Source organism: Geospiza fortis, unplaced genomic scaffold, assembly GCF_000277835.1.
Source record: "Geospiza fortis unplaced genomic scaffold, GeoFor_1.0 scaffold54, whole genome shotgun sequence".
NCBI lineage: Eukaryota > Metazoa > Chordata > Aves > Passeriformes > Thraupidae > Geospiza > Geospiza fortis.
Window position 1 is genome coordinate 7,536,562 of NW_005054301.1, and position 19,238 is coordinate 7,555,799.

Below are 19,238 nucleotides of genomic sequence, written 5' to 3' on the forward strand. Positions count from 1 at the left end.
CTATGTTAAAGAGCTTCTTCCATATATTAATTGAAACTTCACACAGTCATAGCCCTTGGGACAGAAACCAAGTGACAAAAAATTAAACAAGTCAAGTGTTTCATAGTACACAGCTCTGGAAATACATTATTCTTCTGACATAAATCGTAGCAGTGGTGTAGACATGGAACCATTCTCTCTGCACATATTCCTTAAAAGAAAATTAGTTCCTTAAGTCACGCTGTATTTTCTCTGTGTATTTTAGAAAAGCTATTTTTGTGCACACATATATTCTAGTGGTGAGAAGGAAAACAGCAATTACTGGAGTATAAACAGAAAGTGAACAGAACAGTGAGCAGAGGAATATCACTGAGCCGAAAAAGGACTTTAGACATGTTAGAGATGCCACTTGATATTATATGTAAGTCTAGGAAACCTCTGAAAATTATAGATCCTTTTGGTAGAAAGTCTTACAGAAGTACCTCATGTAAAGTTAAAATATCTTTCTCTTATATATTTTTAAGTGGCTTTTATTGTCAATGGGAGCTGATGAATTTAAGAATTGTAATTTAATACTGTATGGTACAGTAAATGAGTACCATATATTAATTCATATATCATTTATGTCACATTAATACTATCCATTGAATGCAGTAGTAGAGAGAGAAGGGAAATTTGCAGAATTACAGTTCTTCTTGATGCATTTTAGAGATGGAAGGAACAGATGCAGTGATACATTGCTCATGTTTTGACCAGTATCTGCCTCAAGGTTTTCCATCTGCTCAATATATCATGTTTCTTCAGCACCACACTCTTTTCTATCTGCCTATTTTCATAATTTTGCTCACTCCCCATATATCCATCACTCATTCCCCTGTGATTGACTTTCACTATTTGCCCTTTTCCCAGACCACAGGCTCATAGGGGAAAACCTGCAACAAAAGCAGCAGTGTTTGTCGATTCTGAGGCTGTGGTTTCTGCTGCCAGTTCCAATGACAAGCTGGCATCTTGTGACCTCTAATAAATGACCTCTAATAAATTGGTGGGTGATACATCTCTTAGCTGTTGGGCAGGATGGCTGCATTTTCAAGAGAGTCTTGAAAAAGAAGGCTAAAACCTGTCCCCTGCACGTAATAAAACTGGAGATACCTTTCTGCAGACCTTTAAGGTCAGCTTTATTCTTGGAAGGGGTTCAGGCCACAAGTGCATCAAACTTTAGATTTTTAACAAGGATAATTCCAATGTACTCTGCAAAATTTAGGTACAGTAGGCCCTTCTCATGCTTCAGACTGGGCACCTTTCAGACTCCATAGCAGGGAATACTTGGATCCCTATTTATGTGCACAGACACATATATTGCACAAAGATTATACCCAAAATAAAGCAGCTAAAGCTATTGCTAGTATCACATAGCAAACCTCTATACAGCTGGTTCATTGAAAGCATCATAGCGCAACTTAGGAAAAGGATAAATTATGCTGTTCTTCTTTCAGAGAGTTGCCTTCCCATTAGCATATGGGCTAAGAAAAAGAGGATAGGAGAGGGTATGCCTACATGTTGAACACTTAGGCTTTTACTTATTGCAGTCTTAGTTTGGCATTAGACAAGACAGAGAAATTTGCCAGCAAGATCATCATCCTATTCATTTTATATATGAAAAAATATATAAAGTAATTACCTATTAATTCTGTATAAGCATGCAGACCCACTTTTTTCCAGCAGTCAGTCTTCAACAATCCTATTTTATTTATCAGTAGGCATTCAAAAATTCAATAATTCTGTTAGTTCTATCTCTGAATCCATGTAGCATTATGGAGACTAGACTAAATGTGTACATGGAAGAGGTACTGAATGTGGGTAAGGAAACAGAGCAGCAGTCCCTGAGAAATACTGCATGGACAACATCAGAACTGCCTTTTCTTCTTTCTGTTTTTCAGTCCGCAAACTCAATATCTGAGTCAGATCAGCCATGTTAGCATAGAGTTTGCCTGCCTGCCTGCCTGCCTGCCTGCCTGGAGAAGAATGTGAGCAGAAAGCCTTTAAAGACTTCTGTGACTATACAAAATGAAGACACTTTTCTAGCTTCCCACTGGTGGTTAGTGAAACAGTTTGTTTTCTGAGATAGACATCACTGTAACAGAACCTGACAATACTTCCTTGATTTGAATATTTTCATGAACTCAAAAGGAATAATTTACCATTTCTTTTTTGAAAAATAATCTTTTAAACTTTAAAAGGCACAAGGCTGCAAGAAAACAGTAAAATCTGCTGAAAAGTGTATCCTCCAGACTACTGCACTGATTGCTGCCCACAGACACTTCACTGAAATCCTCTCTTTTTCAAAAGTTGCCTTGTTTTGTACCTTTAAAATTATCAGCACTTGGAAAAGCCTTGTTAAATCTGAAAGAATTCCTGTTTCCCTTTAGACTTAACTATGTTTCAGATACTGATTAAAAAGGGAACTCTCCCTTTACTCCTGAAGTCGGTAAGAAATATTATGGAAAATTGTGTTAACTCTTGCAAATCCCTCTACAACTATAAAAGTACAAATGAGATTGTCCCTGCTGTTTCAGTCAGGCCTATGAACCTCAGAGCAATAGGATATTTATAAGAAAATTCCAGACATAGCAGTGGTGCTGTGATCCATATGACCCAAAGTTTCCAGTCTTTGTCTATCCTCCTGTCTTTAAGGAAAAACAGAGGGGCGTAAAATGAAAACTTGGAAGATCACAAATCATTGTTATGACTCATTATAATGAATGATTTGTGCATTACTTTCTGGAGTAGTTAGGTTGAGTTCAGGGGAAAAAAGTAATGTTCCTTTATAATTTTCACCACTTTATGCCAATTTTCAAGCAACTGTCTTTCCTGAAGCAACAAAGATCTTTTTTCCACACCATCCTGGGTAATGAGTGAGTTTTTTCAGCTGGAAGAGTTTGTTGTGATATAAAGGTGCAGCCTTACACGGCTGTTGTCAAGACCCTGCTAGTATTTCCATTACAGCATTATTTTCTATTGTATAAAACTGGGTTGTCAGGTACTCAAAGTTGAACTTTGGTAGTTTCAAAAGTGTATTTAAAAATAAGAACAATAATCTCAATGTGTGGGGCTATTTGGTTCTGCAAAAAAAAAAAAAAAGCATCCTGACAGTTTTGTAGCAACAACTGTGATTCAACAACAGCTTTGAATATTCAAACTTATTCTTCTGACCCTGGTGTGCAACCTGCATTCTAGATTGTTCTGAATCTTGTTTAGCATTAGTTTTTGTTGTTAACTGTTAATAGTATGAGTTAGAGAAATAAAAATTAATCTATTGAAGTCTGAAAATAACTGCTGTTTTCCCACTACATTGAATATATGAGAACTCATTTCCTTTCTTTTTTTCTTATCTTCATACAGTGAATTAATAGGGTATACTCATAGGTGTCAAAGGTTTCTCCTTGCTTACTAGGATAAGTTTTAGTGTTACACCAAAATTTCTTGAATGTGTCTTTATGTATCTGTGGACTCCAAAAGAACTGGCAAGCTACAATTTGAACACACAGAAAACTTTCCTTAGTGTTAAGTGAATACATTTTTGTTTTGATTTTTACAGAAGTGCACTATTTCTGATTAATTGAATTACAGAATGCACATGCTCCAATATTTCACTAGTTTTACTAAAAGTCACCACAGCAGTGATAGCCATAGTGCTTCAGAGGAAATTTCATCCTTAACTTGCCTTGTCCTACTTTATGTTAAGAATTGCTGAGATCACTCAGCACTGGTTGATAATGAATTCCACATAAGCTGTAATATTGGGGCACAGTTGGGTGGGTAAGAGTAGAGTTTTAGTCTTTAACTCAGAATTTCCTTCTTTTCCTCATTTAAGTCTGTATGTTTTCTGTCACTTAGCCGTACAATTTAATAGAGAAAAAGTAATCTTTCCATGGAAGCAGTACATGCATAGTAGGCAATGTCCTTATTATGTGAATTAGCTATTAGTCATTTAAAGTGGTTTGTCTGTTAATGAGAAAGGGCATGTGTGTTAATGCTTTCAAGTGCAGGATATTTAGCTGTATTTTTCAGCAGAGTTAGTCTGGTTGCATCCTTTCCAGTATTTGAAAAATCTCAGCCACAATAAATTAATGAAATTGTTTCCCTTTCAAATATTTTCCAGCACAAAACTAACACTTCTTTCAGCAACTCACAATTTGATTTTGGCTATTTTCCTCTAAAAATGAATTTGGATTTCTGTGTTTGGCCATTTCTTTCCTTTGGGGGAAAAGATATTTTTTGTTATCTTTCTTACTTTGACCATAGGGAATAAGTGTAATGTAGATTTTGTTGTGGTTTGAAAATTTTTGATGTTAAATCATTTTAATACCAAAAAAAAGAAAAAAAATTAAGAATACATTCAGCTGTGAGGGGATTGATCTCATCAAAGGACTTAAAATGTTAATGAATACTGAAAAGTGTTGAACAACCCACCTAAAAATCCTCCCCTTCCAACTTCATGTCAGAAAGCCGCAAAAATTCTTCTGCCTTCTCAGGAGAGGTGCTGTGAGATTTCCATAACAGACACTGAGATCAAAGCTTTGTTGAGAAAACTGTGTAGAAATGCTTGGCTCTTTCTACAAAAATTGTAGAGGAAGAATATTACTTTTTCCAGTAGCGTGTAGATTTTACTACATTTTCTGAAATTGGAAGGGTTTTAGAGCAGGGCTTGGTGTTTGTATTTCAGGTATTGTCCAGCAGTGACCAGTGAGGGATCATATGGCTAATTAGACATGTGTTTGAGTTTAAAAAGCTGTGTTGAGATTTGCCTTTGCATCTCTTTGGAGTGATGGAAAATACCCTTACCATTTAAAGGCAGCAAAATTACTCCTCTAACCTGGTATTAACTGATAGGTGAAGTGTTCATACCTACATTTAAATTTTTTAATGACTAATTTGCAGAAGCTCAGTAAAGGGTCATAGATCACAGTAGTGTCACAGGACACAAGAATTGCTTTCCAACAAGAGGTCAAGAAAGGACATATATTTTTGTAATAGAAGTTAAACTGAGATAAAAAAATTAAACACTTTTTAAGCAGGCACGTTTCACACTGAAATCAGCCAAACCACATTCTCATTTTTCCCTGAACTGAACTGCATACATACATGATACTGCATGTCTTAATATAATTATCATCTAATATATGAGTTGTTGTGAAATGTCTTCTAGTTAGTTTATATTCCTCATCAGTTTATCCCTTGTTTCTCTATAAGCTGTTTTGAAGGAAAACATATACGACTTTATTTAAAACTAATGGGAACCAGATTTCTTCTGTTGATGTCTTAGACTATGAGTGACTATTCGTACTTAAAATCATACAAATAGCTCCATCATCTCTGACAATACAAAATTATTCCTTGTGGTGCCATTTTGACTGATTTGTCCATCTTAGATAAGGCTCAAAAAAGTCCATAGATTTGGAGAGGTTGCTTTCATTTAGGAAATAGAGATTACAAAGGTTTCAGAAATAAACCATCACTATAAAAAACAAAATACTCTTTTTACTGTTCCTGATTTCTGCAGATTCTTTCACCAGTGTAACTTAGTGCCTTACACACAGGAAGATGTAGACAGAAAACACAAGTAGTACTTAAATTTGCCTCTTGCTTTTACAGTCAGCACATCCTGGCTGATCTTGTTGTGTTAAGATCACATGTATTGCACAATCCTTCACACAAAATACTGCGTGATCTTTCAAACAGCTGTCCCTTTTATGATCATTGCTGTCGTCTAATGCTGTGCTCAGAACTTGTATCTAGGCAGCCAAAGCAAAGCTTCAGTGACAGAATTGTACCTTGTACATAACCACAGCACTGGCAGAGCTGCCAGCGGAGCTGTTCCTGCTCTGGCAGGACTTGCGGATGGGCTTTGCACACAGAAGAACCCTGGAGACATTTCTAAAGGATAATAACAATATGCATTATTTGCAATTCCTTAACCACGAGGAAAGGCTGCTACTTTTGAGGACCTTGTAGAATCCCACAGCTGCCAGTGGTATCTGGGACCTGGGAAACACAAGAGCATTCCAGGCCCTGGAGACTGGGGTGGAAGACAGGCAGCTCTCGCTGTGCATGTGCAGTAGGTGGAGAGTACTCCAGCCTGGAGCCTCAATCCATATGTCCACTTTGTTGTAAAACATGAATTCAAGTATTCTCAGTATTTTCATCTGTGAAAAAAAATGGAACTCGCACATTCATGAGGTTTCTCTGAATGGTTTTTAGTGTGGAATGAAAAAGTTTTGGTTTTCGCTACTTTTTGTTGTTTAGAACTCCCTCTCCACACACAGAATCATTTAGGGAATTAAATTATTAAAATATTTATTGTTTGAACTTAGTTTCTGCTGAATTTCTTCCTTGGGAAAACATGAAATTATTCATATGTAAGTGCTATGACTATATTTTTTTGTTATTCTTCTACAATATTACCAGAGTAGATCTGCATGAAACAGTTAAATGGATTAATGTGACCCACTTCTGGTCAAGTTATTTTTTTTATTCATACTTTTTAAAACTACATGTAAAGAAAAATTTCCTTCTGATGTTATAGCTACTGCATGTTTGTCCCATGCACACAATGGAAGAATTAATACAGGAGAAAAAAGATCAGAAGAGTTCTTCATTAGTAGCTGAAAAAATACAGCTTTTGCGTCTAAAAAGTTAAATAAGTGAAAATATATTTACTGTACTGTGTTCTTTTTCCCACTGATGCAAGAGAGAGGGGAAAGTCATCTATATAAGGAATAGGAAGTACAGGAAAGATTAAGTTGCTCTTCTGATTAGTGTACCTTTCTCTGGTCTACGAGTAAGAGTCACATTCAGAGAACTGGCTGAGAGAAGCTGTTTTGTCATGTTTAAGACTTCACAGTTTTTGTATTTAATGATGCACTTCATTCAGGGAAAATACTTGTTAAAATTGTAAGTTCAGAGTGAGCTGTGGATGATAAGTTCTCATCATCGAGGCTGAAAGAGTTTAGACCCAGCGTTTTGTGAGGGTTTATATAAATTGCTTTTAGCCAATCTAAAACGAGGCAACAGATGGTGATGATCTTACTGGGTTCAGTTTGATCAGAACAGCCAACATGTTCCATCTAAATTCTGCTGTAAAATGCCAAGTCTGTTGTTGATCTAGCTGTAACTTTTGCCATGAATATACCCTTATTCAGATATGGGCAGTTGCTCCTTTCTCATCTGCTAATGGTGTTCCTCCTTTTGCCCTACTTATTTTTGATGGCAATTTCTGAGGTATTTTTCTCAAAGTACAAATCAGATAGCAAGAGGACAGAACAGATCTGGATTACAATAAGGCAGAGATCAGGTGTCGAATGGACACATTTGTGAGATGCAATGTTTGATAAACACATTTGTAAATGTGTGAAAACATCAGTTTCTGTTTGCTAGTTTTTTATTTTACCATCATAGCTCATAGTTGATGTTTTAACTGATATAAAAATCAACTCTGTAGAGAAACCTTCCAGGGTATCTTTACAATTATTTCCATTACTATTCTTTTTTTTTTAAGCCAAACAAATTCCTCCAAAATTCAAAGAGGTGAATAAACTTAACAAGCATCAATAATTCCAACAAAATGAAGTTATTGTGATGAATTTTCAAATAATTTTTAGCAATGTTTCACTATCTATGATTCTGCTTTATTTCTGTAAGGTAAATATGAACTGTTAGAAAATTCAGCTACAAAATCTAACTACCATATATTCGAGACAAATCAATGGCTAGTATGGAGAATAGCTGGAATAAGTTCTCTTCTTTACCTGTTCTTTATGTTACTACTTTATTATATTCTTTATGTTACTACTTTATTGTATTCTTTTATGCTTTAGTTAAATAGTCATCATAGCAATACTAGAACACTCAAAATATGAACTCCTGCAGTAGCAAAACTTATATCTTTTGCCTAAAATAGTTAGGCTTTTTTTTTATTTGAAAATAATATTCAGCTCTTTAACAGCTCCTATGATTTACTATTAAAATAAGTGGCAGAATTATACTCTCAAATTAGTTATTATCCTGTAAGTAACATAAGCAACTCAAAGAACTTGAGCCAAAAAGTGAAATAAATTATATTATTGAGGTCCATTTTCCAGTCCAAAGTTTTGCATAAAATTTATGCATCAGTAGATATCACTCATAGTAACACCTGAATAAATGTTTAACTTAACAAATCAAAATATTTTAAAAATACAATGCAGTTATTTTATTTTATTATAAGTATGTTAACTGTTAAATAATGTATATTTATATAAAACTTCAGACTATACATTCTTTTATCAACATATAGGGTGTGGTAAATACAGTTAGGAGTGTCTGGAATCATGGGAATTACTGAAAGTGCAAAAAAGCTGTACACGTTTTCAGTTTTCCAAAGACCGTACATTTATTTTTAAAGTTGTTTTAAAATTAAAGTTGCACAGGTATTTTAATTTGTTTTGTTGTTATACCATGTAATTATCATCTTAATAGCATACATATACGTCAGTTCCCAAGTTTATTTGCTCTGGTACTGCACAAACCCCAGCCATGAATGGAAATGTTAGGAGCTGTATTCAAAACCGAGTAGAACGTATGATAAAATCCTACTGAGATGTGCAGAGCAGGGAAATACAGCTAAGGCTGCCACTCCTTGGCAAGCACTGCATCCTGGTATAAAGCTTGGTTCTATGAGTCAGTGTTTTTCTTTCCCTCTGAACTCTGTGGTTGAGAAACTAGTCAGCAGTGCTGCATAAAAAGAGCAAGAAATTCTGGAATTTATGCATGAGGGTCTTTGCAAACCCAGTGGCGAGAATCTGACAAGTCTGGACTGCTCCATATCACATTGTGGTTGTCCTACATAACTGGGTCTTAAATCTCACTATGTGCTTCAATCTAGATATGAAAATACTGATCTCTTCTTTTTAGATTTTAAGATGGCTAAAACAATGTCAATATGAATTAGAAATCTTTCTTCAGCCCAGAACAGCAAATAAAACAGGGAGGATTTTTAGGTAATGTTGTGGTAAACAAGCTTTAAACACTAAATATCTGGATAATGTAGTAGCAGATGTGCACAAGAAAACTTTGATGAGACATTCAGCAAACATGAACAAAAAATTTAGCAAATTATAAAGGGATGTGAGAGAATCTTATTTTCATAAAGAACATGCATCTATTTGTTCTTCTATAGATATTGATTCTACTAGAAAAGATTACCTAGAGGACTTTTGCAATAGGAATAGGATCAGAAAAGCATGATCTGGACTGAGGAGTTTATTGAACTAAGAATGAAATGCTGGCTATTAGAAACCCAACAAGGACTGTGAGTTAGGCATTGGAAACAGATGCATGTGTTTGTGTAGAGTCATTGCTCCACAACATGATGGATCACTTGTTAAATGATAAGTGGTTCAGAGAACTGCTGAAAGAACTTAAGCATCTTCTACATTATGGAATTTCAGGCAGAGCCCATTGAGACTTATTGACCAAGGACTGTTATAAGCATTAAAAAATGTTCTCTCTAATGCTGGTAAAATAACAATAATTTAGGTTTATTCTTTTCACAAGTAGAATTTTTAGGGCTGATTAGTGTGGGTAAGTTAAAATGTCTTCAAGGTTTTAGATCATCAGTTTTCAATGCCTTTTAAACAGACCCCAAAACCTCAAATAGTTTTACATGGTTCCCACTTTTTATAGAGATCCCAAACATGTGTCTTCTGCAGTGAACAGGAAAGGACACCAATGTTCTCTTAAACATTATCGGGGCACTTTGGTATCTAGTGTAGCTATTGCAAAGGTACTGTTCCTTTGAAGGGGACATGGAAGACCAAGCCCTTTGGACTGCTGCTATAAGCCAGAAAATGTGATGTCCCTTATGGCATGGGAGATGGATGTGGGAGCTGCAAGGAGCCAAGGGGGCAGGCAGTAAATGCCTTGGCTGGTCCCAGGTAGGAAGAGGCAACATGGGGTGCAAAGTGCCTCCCCCAGCTCAGTGAGTGTTGGGAATGCTCAGCACCACAGCATTCTGCCCAGAAAACCAAGAAGCAGGAAAATGACACGGGAGGAAAGTTAGCCTGATGCTCATTTTTAAAGTGATAAAGCTTGCAGTAAACACACAGTGTGTTGGAGTGTCCAGTGACTTCTTACACTTCTTGGATGCTGGTAGTGAGTAGGAAGTCGTCCATCCCAGCCCTGGGAAAGCATTCCTGCACATATGGCTGTTCAGCATGTCACTGAGGGCTGCCTGCCATCACACTTCAAAATTATTAGATCAGAAGTTAGTGCTCCAATGGTATTTAGAGGGGAATTTATCTTTTTTGGTCTAGCAAAAGCTGAAAGGATAAAAGGCAGCCATCCAACTTTCAAAAATGCATGAAATTCAGTGGTTTTATAGTGCTTTTAGAAAGGAATGGATTTGAAGCAGAGAAAGCCATTACATATCCCGCAGTTGTGTTCATTCCTCTAAACAATCATTAAAAACAGGCCAGGTTGGGGTTTTCTTTAAAGGAATGCTTTAGCTCTTCTGTGTTATTAAGACTACTAATAGAGGCTGCCAGTGCTGTCTCCAGGAAAACAAACAAACATTTTTTTCAGCTCTTCCCTGAGCTTCTTATAACAAGTGCTGGTGATCAATTAGTTAGTTCATTAAAAAGTTACACGTGATTTTATTGAAGCAAGCAATTCTGAATCAAAGAACCCAATTCGCAGATCTAGGCTGAAGCACATAATTGGCATGTATTTTAGAATTGCTGTTAAAGCTATAAAGTAGATTTACTAGGGAAGGAATAGATCCAAAAACCCTAAAGGAAGGAATATGTTATTTGTGACTCAGTGTAACAAATGGACTTATTTAACACTAAAGTCTTATCTATATAAAAACAAATATGTGAAATAAATGTAAAGCTTCTTTGACTTAACTTCTTTAGCAAGAAGTTATCCTTGATCTGATAAAATATAAATTACCTACAGGATTATTGCATTTCTTATGCCATTACTTACATTATTGCTATAAAAGACGTATTTTTATTGAATCGTTTAAATTTAGTTGAGAAGTTGCCAATGTGTAAGCTGTTAAACAGAATTATATAAATATCTTCACTATGTTGTTGAGATCCACTGTGACTCTGGAATTAAAGCCCCAGCTCAACAAACAGTTTGGCATGCATGATTTAGTGGGGAACCTTACACACATGCAAGTAGGTCATTGCTGAGCATTTGCAGGGTGAAAGAGAGCAAAGTGCGTTATTCAAAGGGTGCTTTAGAAACAGTGATACTTTTTTGAGTTTACAAGGAGACCAAATCCGGAAACTTGAGGGAAAGCGTTTGGGTTAAGAAAATGTTGTTTTTAAATACTTTGAGAAAGTATGAGGTGAGGTTTTGCAAGTTTTCTTTAAGAAATTTAAATTTCGAGCTGAGGTGTATGAACAATCAAGTCTTAAATATATTAAAATGTGCATAGAAACTAGGTTCTGTTATAATTTGGATTGCTTGATTGCCACAATGTAAAAGCTTCTGTGGCTGGTATTGCTGTTGGACTATGCTGATGGCATTGAGGCTTTTTTTTTCCAACTATTAGCCTTCCCAAGGGATCTTTTCAGACAAAATGTTATGCACCAGCTCTATTTGAGTGCAAGCCTATTGAATAGCATTCTTCTTTCTGCTAACTTGGCAGCAAGTTCTTGTGCTAATAAAAGAGGTTACCCCAGATAGAGATCCCAGATGTGCCTGAACTACTTTTATTAGGACTATGGAGGGACTCAGTGTTTCCTTCTGACTGTTTTAAAAAAGGCGAGGGCTTGCCTTCATAATTGCCCAAAGAATTGCATCACTCGCATTTTTTTCCTCAAATTGAAGAAAATTTTAGCTGTGTTAGCGCAGAAATACTGATGTTCAAAACAATGAATGCCTTTTGCCACAATGCAAATGTTGACTTGACCTTACTGAATTCTGTGAGAGAGGAGAAAATTGCTGCTTAACCTTGAGTTAAAAATGCCCTGGTTCGTTATCTCATTTAAATGAGATCCAGTATCGTGATCAGAATGAGTAAAAATTGATGTTTCTCAGAACAGCAGTGTACCTGTGGCAAGTGGTGTACTTGACTGTAATATGCATTATTCCTTGAAACCAGGAATAAAACTGGTATTGTGATTGCCTGATGTAGGGCTATTTTAGACTGGAATTGCCAACAGCAATATTCTTTTTATTTTTTAGTGCTATTTGGTAAGCAGCAGTTTAAAAAGAAGTTATGTTGCTAAAAATTAATCTAAATATCTCCATTCTATTTACCTGAATGTGCCAGCTGCAGTTTTTAAACTGAAAGAAATAAGATCCTCTATCTGAGATACTTAGTAAAATAATATAGTTTGTTAAATCACTGTTGATATCCATAAATCATAACAATAAGAAATTTACAATCTTAAATCATAATCTTGATTTTCCTTTCAAGGCCACAAGCTTCATGTTGAAATTTTTATTGTTGTCAAAATTTGAATAGAGAAAATAAGGTTTCAATTAGAATAATTCATTGCTTGCTTTTATTGTTAATCTTATTATTGAATTATGAAAATGAATAGTTCTCTAATATCTGCTCATGTCTCTGTTTGATTTTTGTTGTAATTGTGTCAGATATAAAAATGAGCAACACACGATAGTATTACATTCCAGATTTTCAAAAGCAGGGTTTGACTCAAACACTCACATTAGTTTCAGTGGGCTTTGGATCAGGCACAGGGTTAACAGCTTATTTTTCAAACAACTAGAAAGAGGTGTAAATGTCAAAGGTGATAGCTATACTGTGAGTTCCATAAACTACAAAAAAAGTTACTACTAAAGCTCTACTTTTCCTTGGTTTAACAGCTTCTATGAAAACAGTGTTAATAAGTATATCAGGAACAGTATATAATAATGAATCAGAGACATAAAAAAACCCTTTAAAACTCCTTTTATATAATAATTGGAAAGTTAAAAGTGACTTAAAATCCCTGACTTCTCATGCTGTGATGTAAATTGTATTTTTTTTAGGTTCCAAATTCAAAGAGGGAAAACTGATCCAACCAGTTACAAGAGCCTGGGGGACTGTTTTAGGACTATTTTCCAACGAGAAGGGTAAGAGTATATGTTTTTAAAATTGTCAATTTTATGCAACCTTTCTTAATCACCCATTTTCCAGACATTAGATCCTCTTTATATTCCACTCTTCTTTTTGCAATTGCAAGAATTTGGCAAACATTGTCTTACATAACGAGCACAATTTGAAAAGTCTTGATTAGTCTGAATTAGACTCACAATGCCATTTTTGGTTATTATAATATGTCAAAGAATGCACAGCTGCATCGAGACACTGGTGCAAACTCTGCCTCAGCACTGCAGCAGGATGGCTGCATCGGTGTATTCCTGTATCTTCACTCATGTGTCTCGTCCTGGTTTAGTAACTACCTCAGGCTGAGCATATCACTTGTTTACAAGCTCTGATGAAATGTCATTCCCAGTTAGCTGTGGGAGACAATATTTGCAGGACCTGTGTAAGCAAAATTCCACAGCTTTTCAGTTTGACAGAATATGGCAAAAACAGGTGTGTTCATCAGTTACTTGAATCGTACTGGCATCATAAGGTACCGCTGCTCTAAGCCTGAGCTCTTCTAAGGGACTTGGGTTCTGATCCAGAAAGGCATTTAAATATAGGCTTAATTTTATGAGCAGTCCAGTTAAAGCCAGTGAATGTAATGGGATCAATCACATGCTTAAAGTTAAGCCTGTTATCCACAGGAGCTCTTTGGAAGCTAGCCTTTAATCAAGGTAACTCTAATTAGTAAACCCCAGCTTTGAGTAGCTGGCAGGCTTTCCATAGACTTTTTTAATACCATAGCAACCCAATTTTTTTTTTATCCATATATCACAGCAACAGTTTGGTTGGAAAAGACCTCCGGATCATGAGTCCAACCTAAATATTCATCAAAATGGAACTGCTCCTGTATGTAGTGGCACAGATGCTGGGAATGGAGGCAGCATAGGTGCAGTGAGACATTGACCTCTTGCATCCACAAGCTGCACTGGAAAAACAGAGGTGAGATAAGCAGTGAAAATTAATGACTAGACCAGTTTTGTTTCTTGCAGTGAGATTTAGCTAAGCTAAACTACCTAAGCACATCCATATAGAACCAGATGGTTTGAAATGAGAAAGTAGGGATATACAAAGAAGTTTCATTATGATGTTGGAAGAGGAAATTGTCACAAATGCCCTTATTAGTTGCAAATTAATTTTTGTTGAGAGGTTAATGTTGTGCTTTTTCACAGCAAAAGACATTAAAAAGTTAAAAGCTGAAAAGATTCCACACAAGCGATAATCTGTGGCTTCTGAGGTTTTCTAGGCTGAGTTAATGTTAACTTGTATTGCTTCTCAAAAGAAAACTATTGAGGTATTAATATTTATGATAATATAGAACAATTTTTAAATAGAAAACTAGTTTCAATATTTAAGTCAGTGAGTATGAAAACAGTGTTTATCTCATCCCAATTCACTCGTATTTTTTGTATCTGGAGAAAGAGTCTAAATCAAGACACACCTTCCAAGATAATTCACTATTTTTTCATTTATTAGTTTTTTCCTACGGAACTCTTGTGCCCCGATACTGCAAATAAACCAGAATATATTTAATGTTTGTAACAAGTCATGAATCTGTGAGCAGGAAAAAGAAGATGATTGCATGAAAATATTATATATTTAAATCACAGTTTAGCAGTGGATTGCATCAAAATTCTGTTGGGCAAGAGATAATACAGAGTTTTACTTGTCTGTTTCAAAAGCAGTCAATACTCAATTCAAGCAGTCAATACAAGCAATCAAAAAGCAAATGTCATGAGTACCTGTTTTTCTCCAGGAAGTTAGACAGAGGCAGAAATTCACATTGAAAGACATCGGTAGTAAGCACTAGGAAAAAGAATGAGATAAAAAAATCTCAGATTAATTATAACGTTAAATTTCAGATAAAAATAAGAAATCAGTTAATCCTGAAAAATCTGTATGACTCCATGAGTCTTTCATTCCTGTCTTCACAAGTTGTCTGGTTTTCTGGAGCATGGTGATTAGGACAACTGTGAAGGAAGTGATGGTGGAATGTGAATTGTTTTTGTTTGTGGAAACCTTTAATCCTGATAACTCATCCCTCGTGTGGCCACAAAAATATGCAGAAGAGAGCCCCAAGAAAGGGCTTCACATTTAGATACTAAGCAAACAAAATCAGTTTATGAGGTGTTCAGACTCAGGTGTGTAAATCTGTGAGGAGGGTATAAGAAACTCATTTATGCCCATGTTTATTTCATCTTGGCAATATGAAACACCCCCAATGGTGTGTGGCATTTTCTGAAAATATCTAAATATCTTAATCTATAAAGAGTTTAGGCATAAACTAAAGTGAAAAGAAGTAAACTAAACAAAAAAGTGTTTAGACATACTTCTCCAGCACTCTGAATTCCCTTTTGGAGTGTGTGATTTTATGTTAAATTGACTAAAAAAATCCCAACTAAATAAGGAAACACAGTGGGAAGTGTTACTAATTGCCTGTCCCTGAAAATGTTTACATTTGGGAATATTGCTTATGCTGATTTGTACTTACATTTTTCAGTAGTAGCAACTAAGGTAAGCCAAAATGTCAAAGCCCAGTTCAGGTGAGACAATTCATTGTGCCTTAATTTTTTGATCTTGTTATGTTGATGTTAAGTATGCAGAGTCAGCCTTGGAATTATTTATTTCTATGAACACATATGCAAATGATCCATTTGCTGCAGTGGCTTTTACTGAAAATCAACCAGTACTATGTTACTACAGTATCACTGGAACAATCTGGTGATTTCATGGAAAGCTTCATCACAAATAACTGCCAGAATTCTTCAACGATCCCTCTGATTTTGTCCTCATTACAATGAAAAGGAGAGAGGAAATAATTGTCTAATCACTAACAGAGCACTATCCATTTCAAAGAATCAGAAAACCCCTTCATCTTTACAAAGCGCTAGAAATCTTTGAACAAAACAAAACAAACGGACAACAACTAAACAAACAAAAGTAAAACAAACAGACCCCAAAACAAAAAACCAACCAAACAAAAAACCTACAAAAAGTTCTACAAAAACTCCCTTCCCCCAAACTTTGAGTATCTCTTTAACTGGAAATATATTTTCTTCGTGGGGAATTAAATTCTTCAAAGAAGGATCCATCCCTTGAACTCTTTTCTTGTCTTACAAGAAAATGGGAGCCACAAAACATAAAATTTAATTGAGACTCACTAAACGAAGGCTCAGTTGAGCAGACCATTAAAAGGTCACATAACTTTCTTTTAAAGGGAGGCAGAACTATTAACTTCAGGGGTTTTGTGAACTTGTTTTGGGAGCATCCAGTCACTACCAATTGCACAGGAGCTGCTGTGGTGAGAATCCTCTCAGGTGATGAGCAGCCTCTACTCAGCTGGATTTGCTAGGACCTGTGCAGTAAAGGTTCTCTGGTTTCACTTATGAGATGATGCATGAATTGACAGATCTTTGACAGTGAGGTAAACCCACCAGGAGCATGTCTGTTTATTGAGGAGTGACAGCTTTATAGCCAACATAAAAATAATCTGATGCTTATTGGGAAAAATGTTTGGATACAGGATTAACTCAAAGCATTAATAGAGAAAACTTTTCATTCTCTGTAGATCCTACAAATAACATGTTAGATTGTGTTAAATGACTGATCTTTATACCATCATGATCTTTACTGCATTTGTACTCACTTGCTTTTTTTTACATAGTGACTTAAGTTGGAATTTGAAATGTAAGAATAAACCAATGTTCTAGCTGAATGTATATGTTGTATGTATATTAAAGACACATGGTGTTGTGTCTTATATTAAGAATGGAAAATTATGCCCATCTGCATTGTCTTAATCTGCAGTTACAGCATTAAAATGATGGATGCTTTTATTTCAAGTCTGTAAACAACTTTGTTCTTATAAACTTGGATTTTCATGGGCTCATAATTTTAACAGTAAATGTTCTGGGTTATAGTTGGGGTTTTTTGGGACACTCAGTCAAGAAACCTGTTACTTTTTCATTTGTTAACTTACCTGAAATAGGAAGGGTAGTAGTGTTCTGGATTCCAGTTTTATAATTCAACACTTCAATAAGTTACAGTTTAAAGTGCTTGTTAGCCTTTCTTAGAGCTAGATGGTCCTGGGAAAGTGCAAAACACAATTGTCATTAATTTGAGACTTCACTACTTCTGATGAGTTATTTGATTATTTATGTTTAATTTGCTTTGGGAAGGAGCAATTACCTCCACATTTACACAGTCAAATAGCTTTATAATTATTCCTGTCTTGTTCTCAGCACCACCTTACCTCTCTTGTACCTATAATTGTCTGTATGACCACACACACCTTTTTTTTTAATAAGCAGCACCCTGAGTCATACATTAATGGGGTTATAAAGCTGCACAAAACTTGCCAGCTATGGGTGGAGTATGTGGGAGAACAGCCAAGACTAAGCAGGAGCTGGATGAGTGCAGAGTCATCAGCAAACATGCAGAAGCTGGAGGGCTCCTGCTTCGTGTGATATCAGCGATGATGCATCAATTAAGGAATTTGCTAGCACTCTCCTTTGTCTTGCCTTGTATGTCATGGTAACAAGTGTTGGAGAGGCTGCAGCACTGCTCTTGACGCCTGGCGCTCCCACCTGGCTTCAGAAGACACTCTGCTGCTAGATGCCAGCAGGTCAGGGAAGGAGACTGGCAGAGCTGGCAGCCATGCAGGCAAACACCAGTCTCTGGCACTCACCATCAGCATCACTGACCATTCCTGCTCCCAAATAAGGGTTGCATAGGATACAAATACTGAAATTTCCAGCCAGGTAGGCATGACATTATCAGTCATGCCAAAAATCCCTTTTCCCAGTGTGCATTTATAAAGGAGAGATTAATTTCAACTTACTAGAGGCATAAATTCTTGTGGTATCGAAAGACCAGACTTAAGGCTCTTCTTTCAGTGCTCTGAGGGAAGCAGAAGTTGTAGATTAAGATGTTATTTCCCACACACACAGAGCTATCTGCCGCACTCCTTAGTTTCTGATTAGCACTTCAAACCAGGAGGAGCAGAAATGAACTTGGATCCATGACTGCTTGCTACATTCAAGAATCTTATTTCTTAGTAGAGACTCACCTACACTGACAGTTTCAGAAACTGTGATCTTGCAAACTGAAGCAGAGGTACCTTTTCTACCTCCACTTCAGGAACAGTAACTTCCATCTGAGCCCTGAGGAAAGTCTGCTAGCATTTGTACTTCAAGAGAAAAAAAATCTATATATAGATCCATCTCTCTTCTAGTCCTACTGGCCTGTCTCACACTTACAAACCGATAATACTGGCCTGTCTCACACTTACAAACCAGCCTTGATAAAGTGAGCCTGAAGATATTAAAAAAAAAAAAGCACTACACCACCAAAATGTATATCTGTATATTTCCTGATGCATCCACACAGTTAATAGTATATTGCTAATTTTTCTTCTTTTCATCTGTCATGTTGTAGAATTATTCTGTGGATCACATTATTCTACCTTGGCATCTTCTTGCCGTACTATAGTGTTTATTGCAGACTTCACTAAAACCCTGTAATTTAGAGTATCAGAAATAATTACCTCATTCCTGTATGAAATAATATAATGCAAAACATAAAGTGTCAATTGAGTTTTATAAAAAAATGTTTCATTGAGAACTCTAATTGAAATTATAAAGGACAATGTAGTGGCTTAAACTGGGAACCTGTGTTAAATCTGCTGGCTTTCATGAATAAAATTAATGTCTTAAGGCTGAATTTTTAAACCCTTGTTCCTGCTTTGCAAATGTTTAAAGAAGAAAAGCTCAGTTTTAGAAAAGTTAGGGTTTGTATATTTTCAGGGAGCGTGAGCTTGCAAAGTTTAGGTACAGACATAGACAATTCTCATAGTACATAATTAAATGTATCAACTGTTTAATCAGTACATTTATTTTTGAACACAACACTCCTCAGCAAGTGCCCTCGTGCCTGTGCAGTTTGGAAGAAAGGATCCACATGGCTCTGTGGGAAGTTGGTGTCACATATCTGCAGTGAAAAAAAACCAATGCCTTAGCATAGACTAGGTGCCCCACAATCAAAGAATTTCAGAATTTCTTCTGGCTAATTAGTAAGAGTTGCTTCTTCATAGTCCATGACATATATATGCAGAGTA

General features: G+C 36.0%; 1 protein-coding gene across 1 annotated transcript in view; it reads left to right on the forward strand.

Annotated features, from left to right (window-relative positions):
* The window catches only part of SLC25A21 (solute carrier family 25 member 21), a 123,917-nt gene that overhangs the window by 53,420 nt on the left and 51,259 nt on the right, over window positions 1-19,238 (forward strand). Inside the window, exon 3 of the mRNA XM_014311524.2 lies at window positions 13,024-13,107. Within this exon, the coding sequence (XP_014166999.1) occupies window positions 13,024-13,107 (84 nt within the window). The remainder of the gene's footprint in view (window positions 1-13,023; window positions 13,108-19,238) is intronic.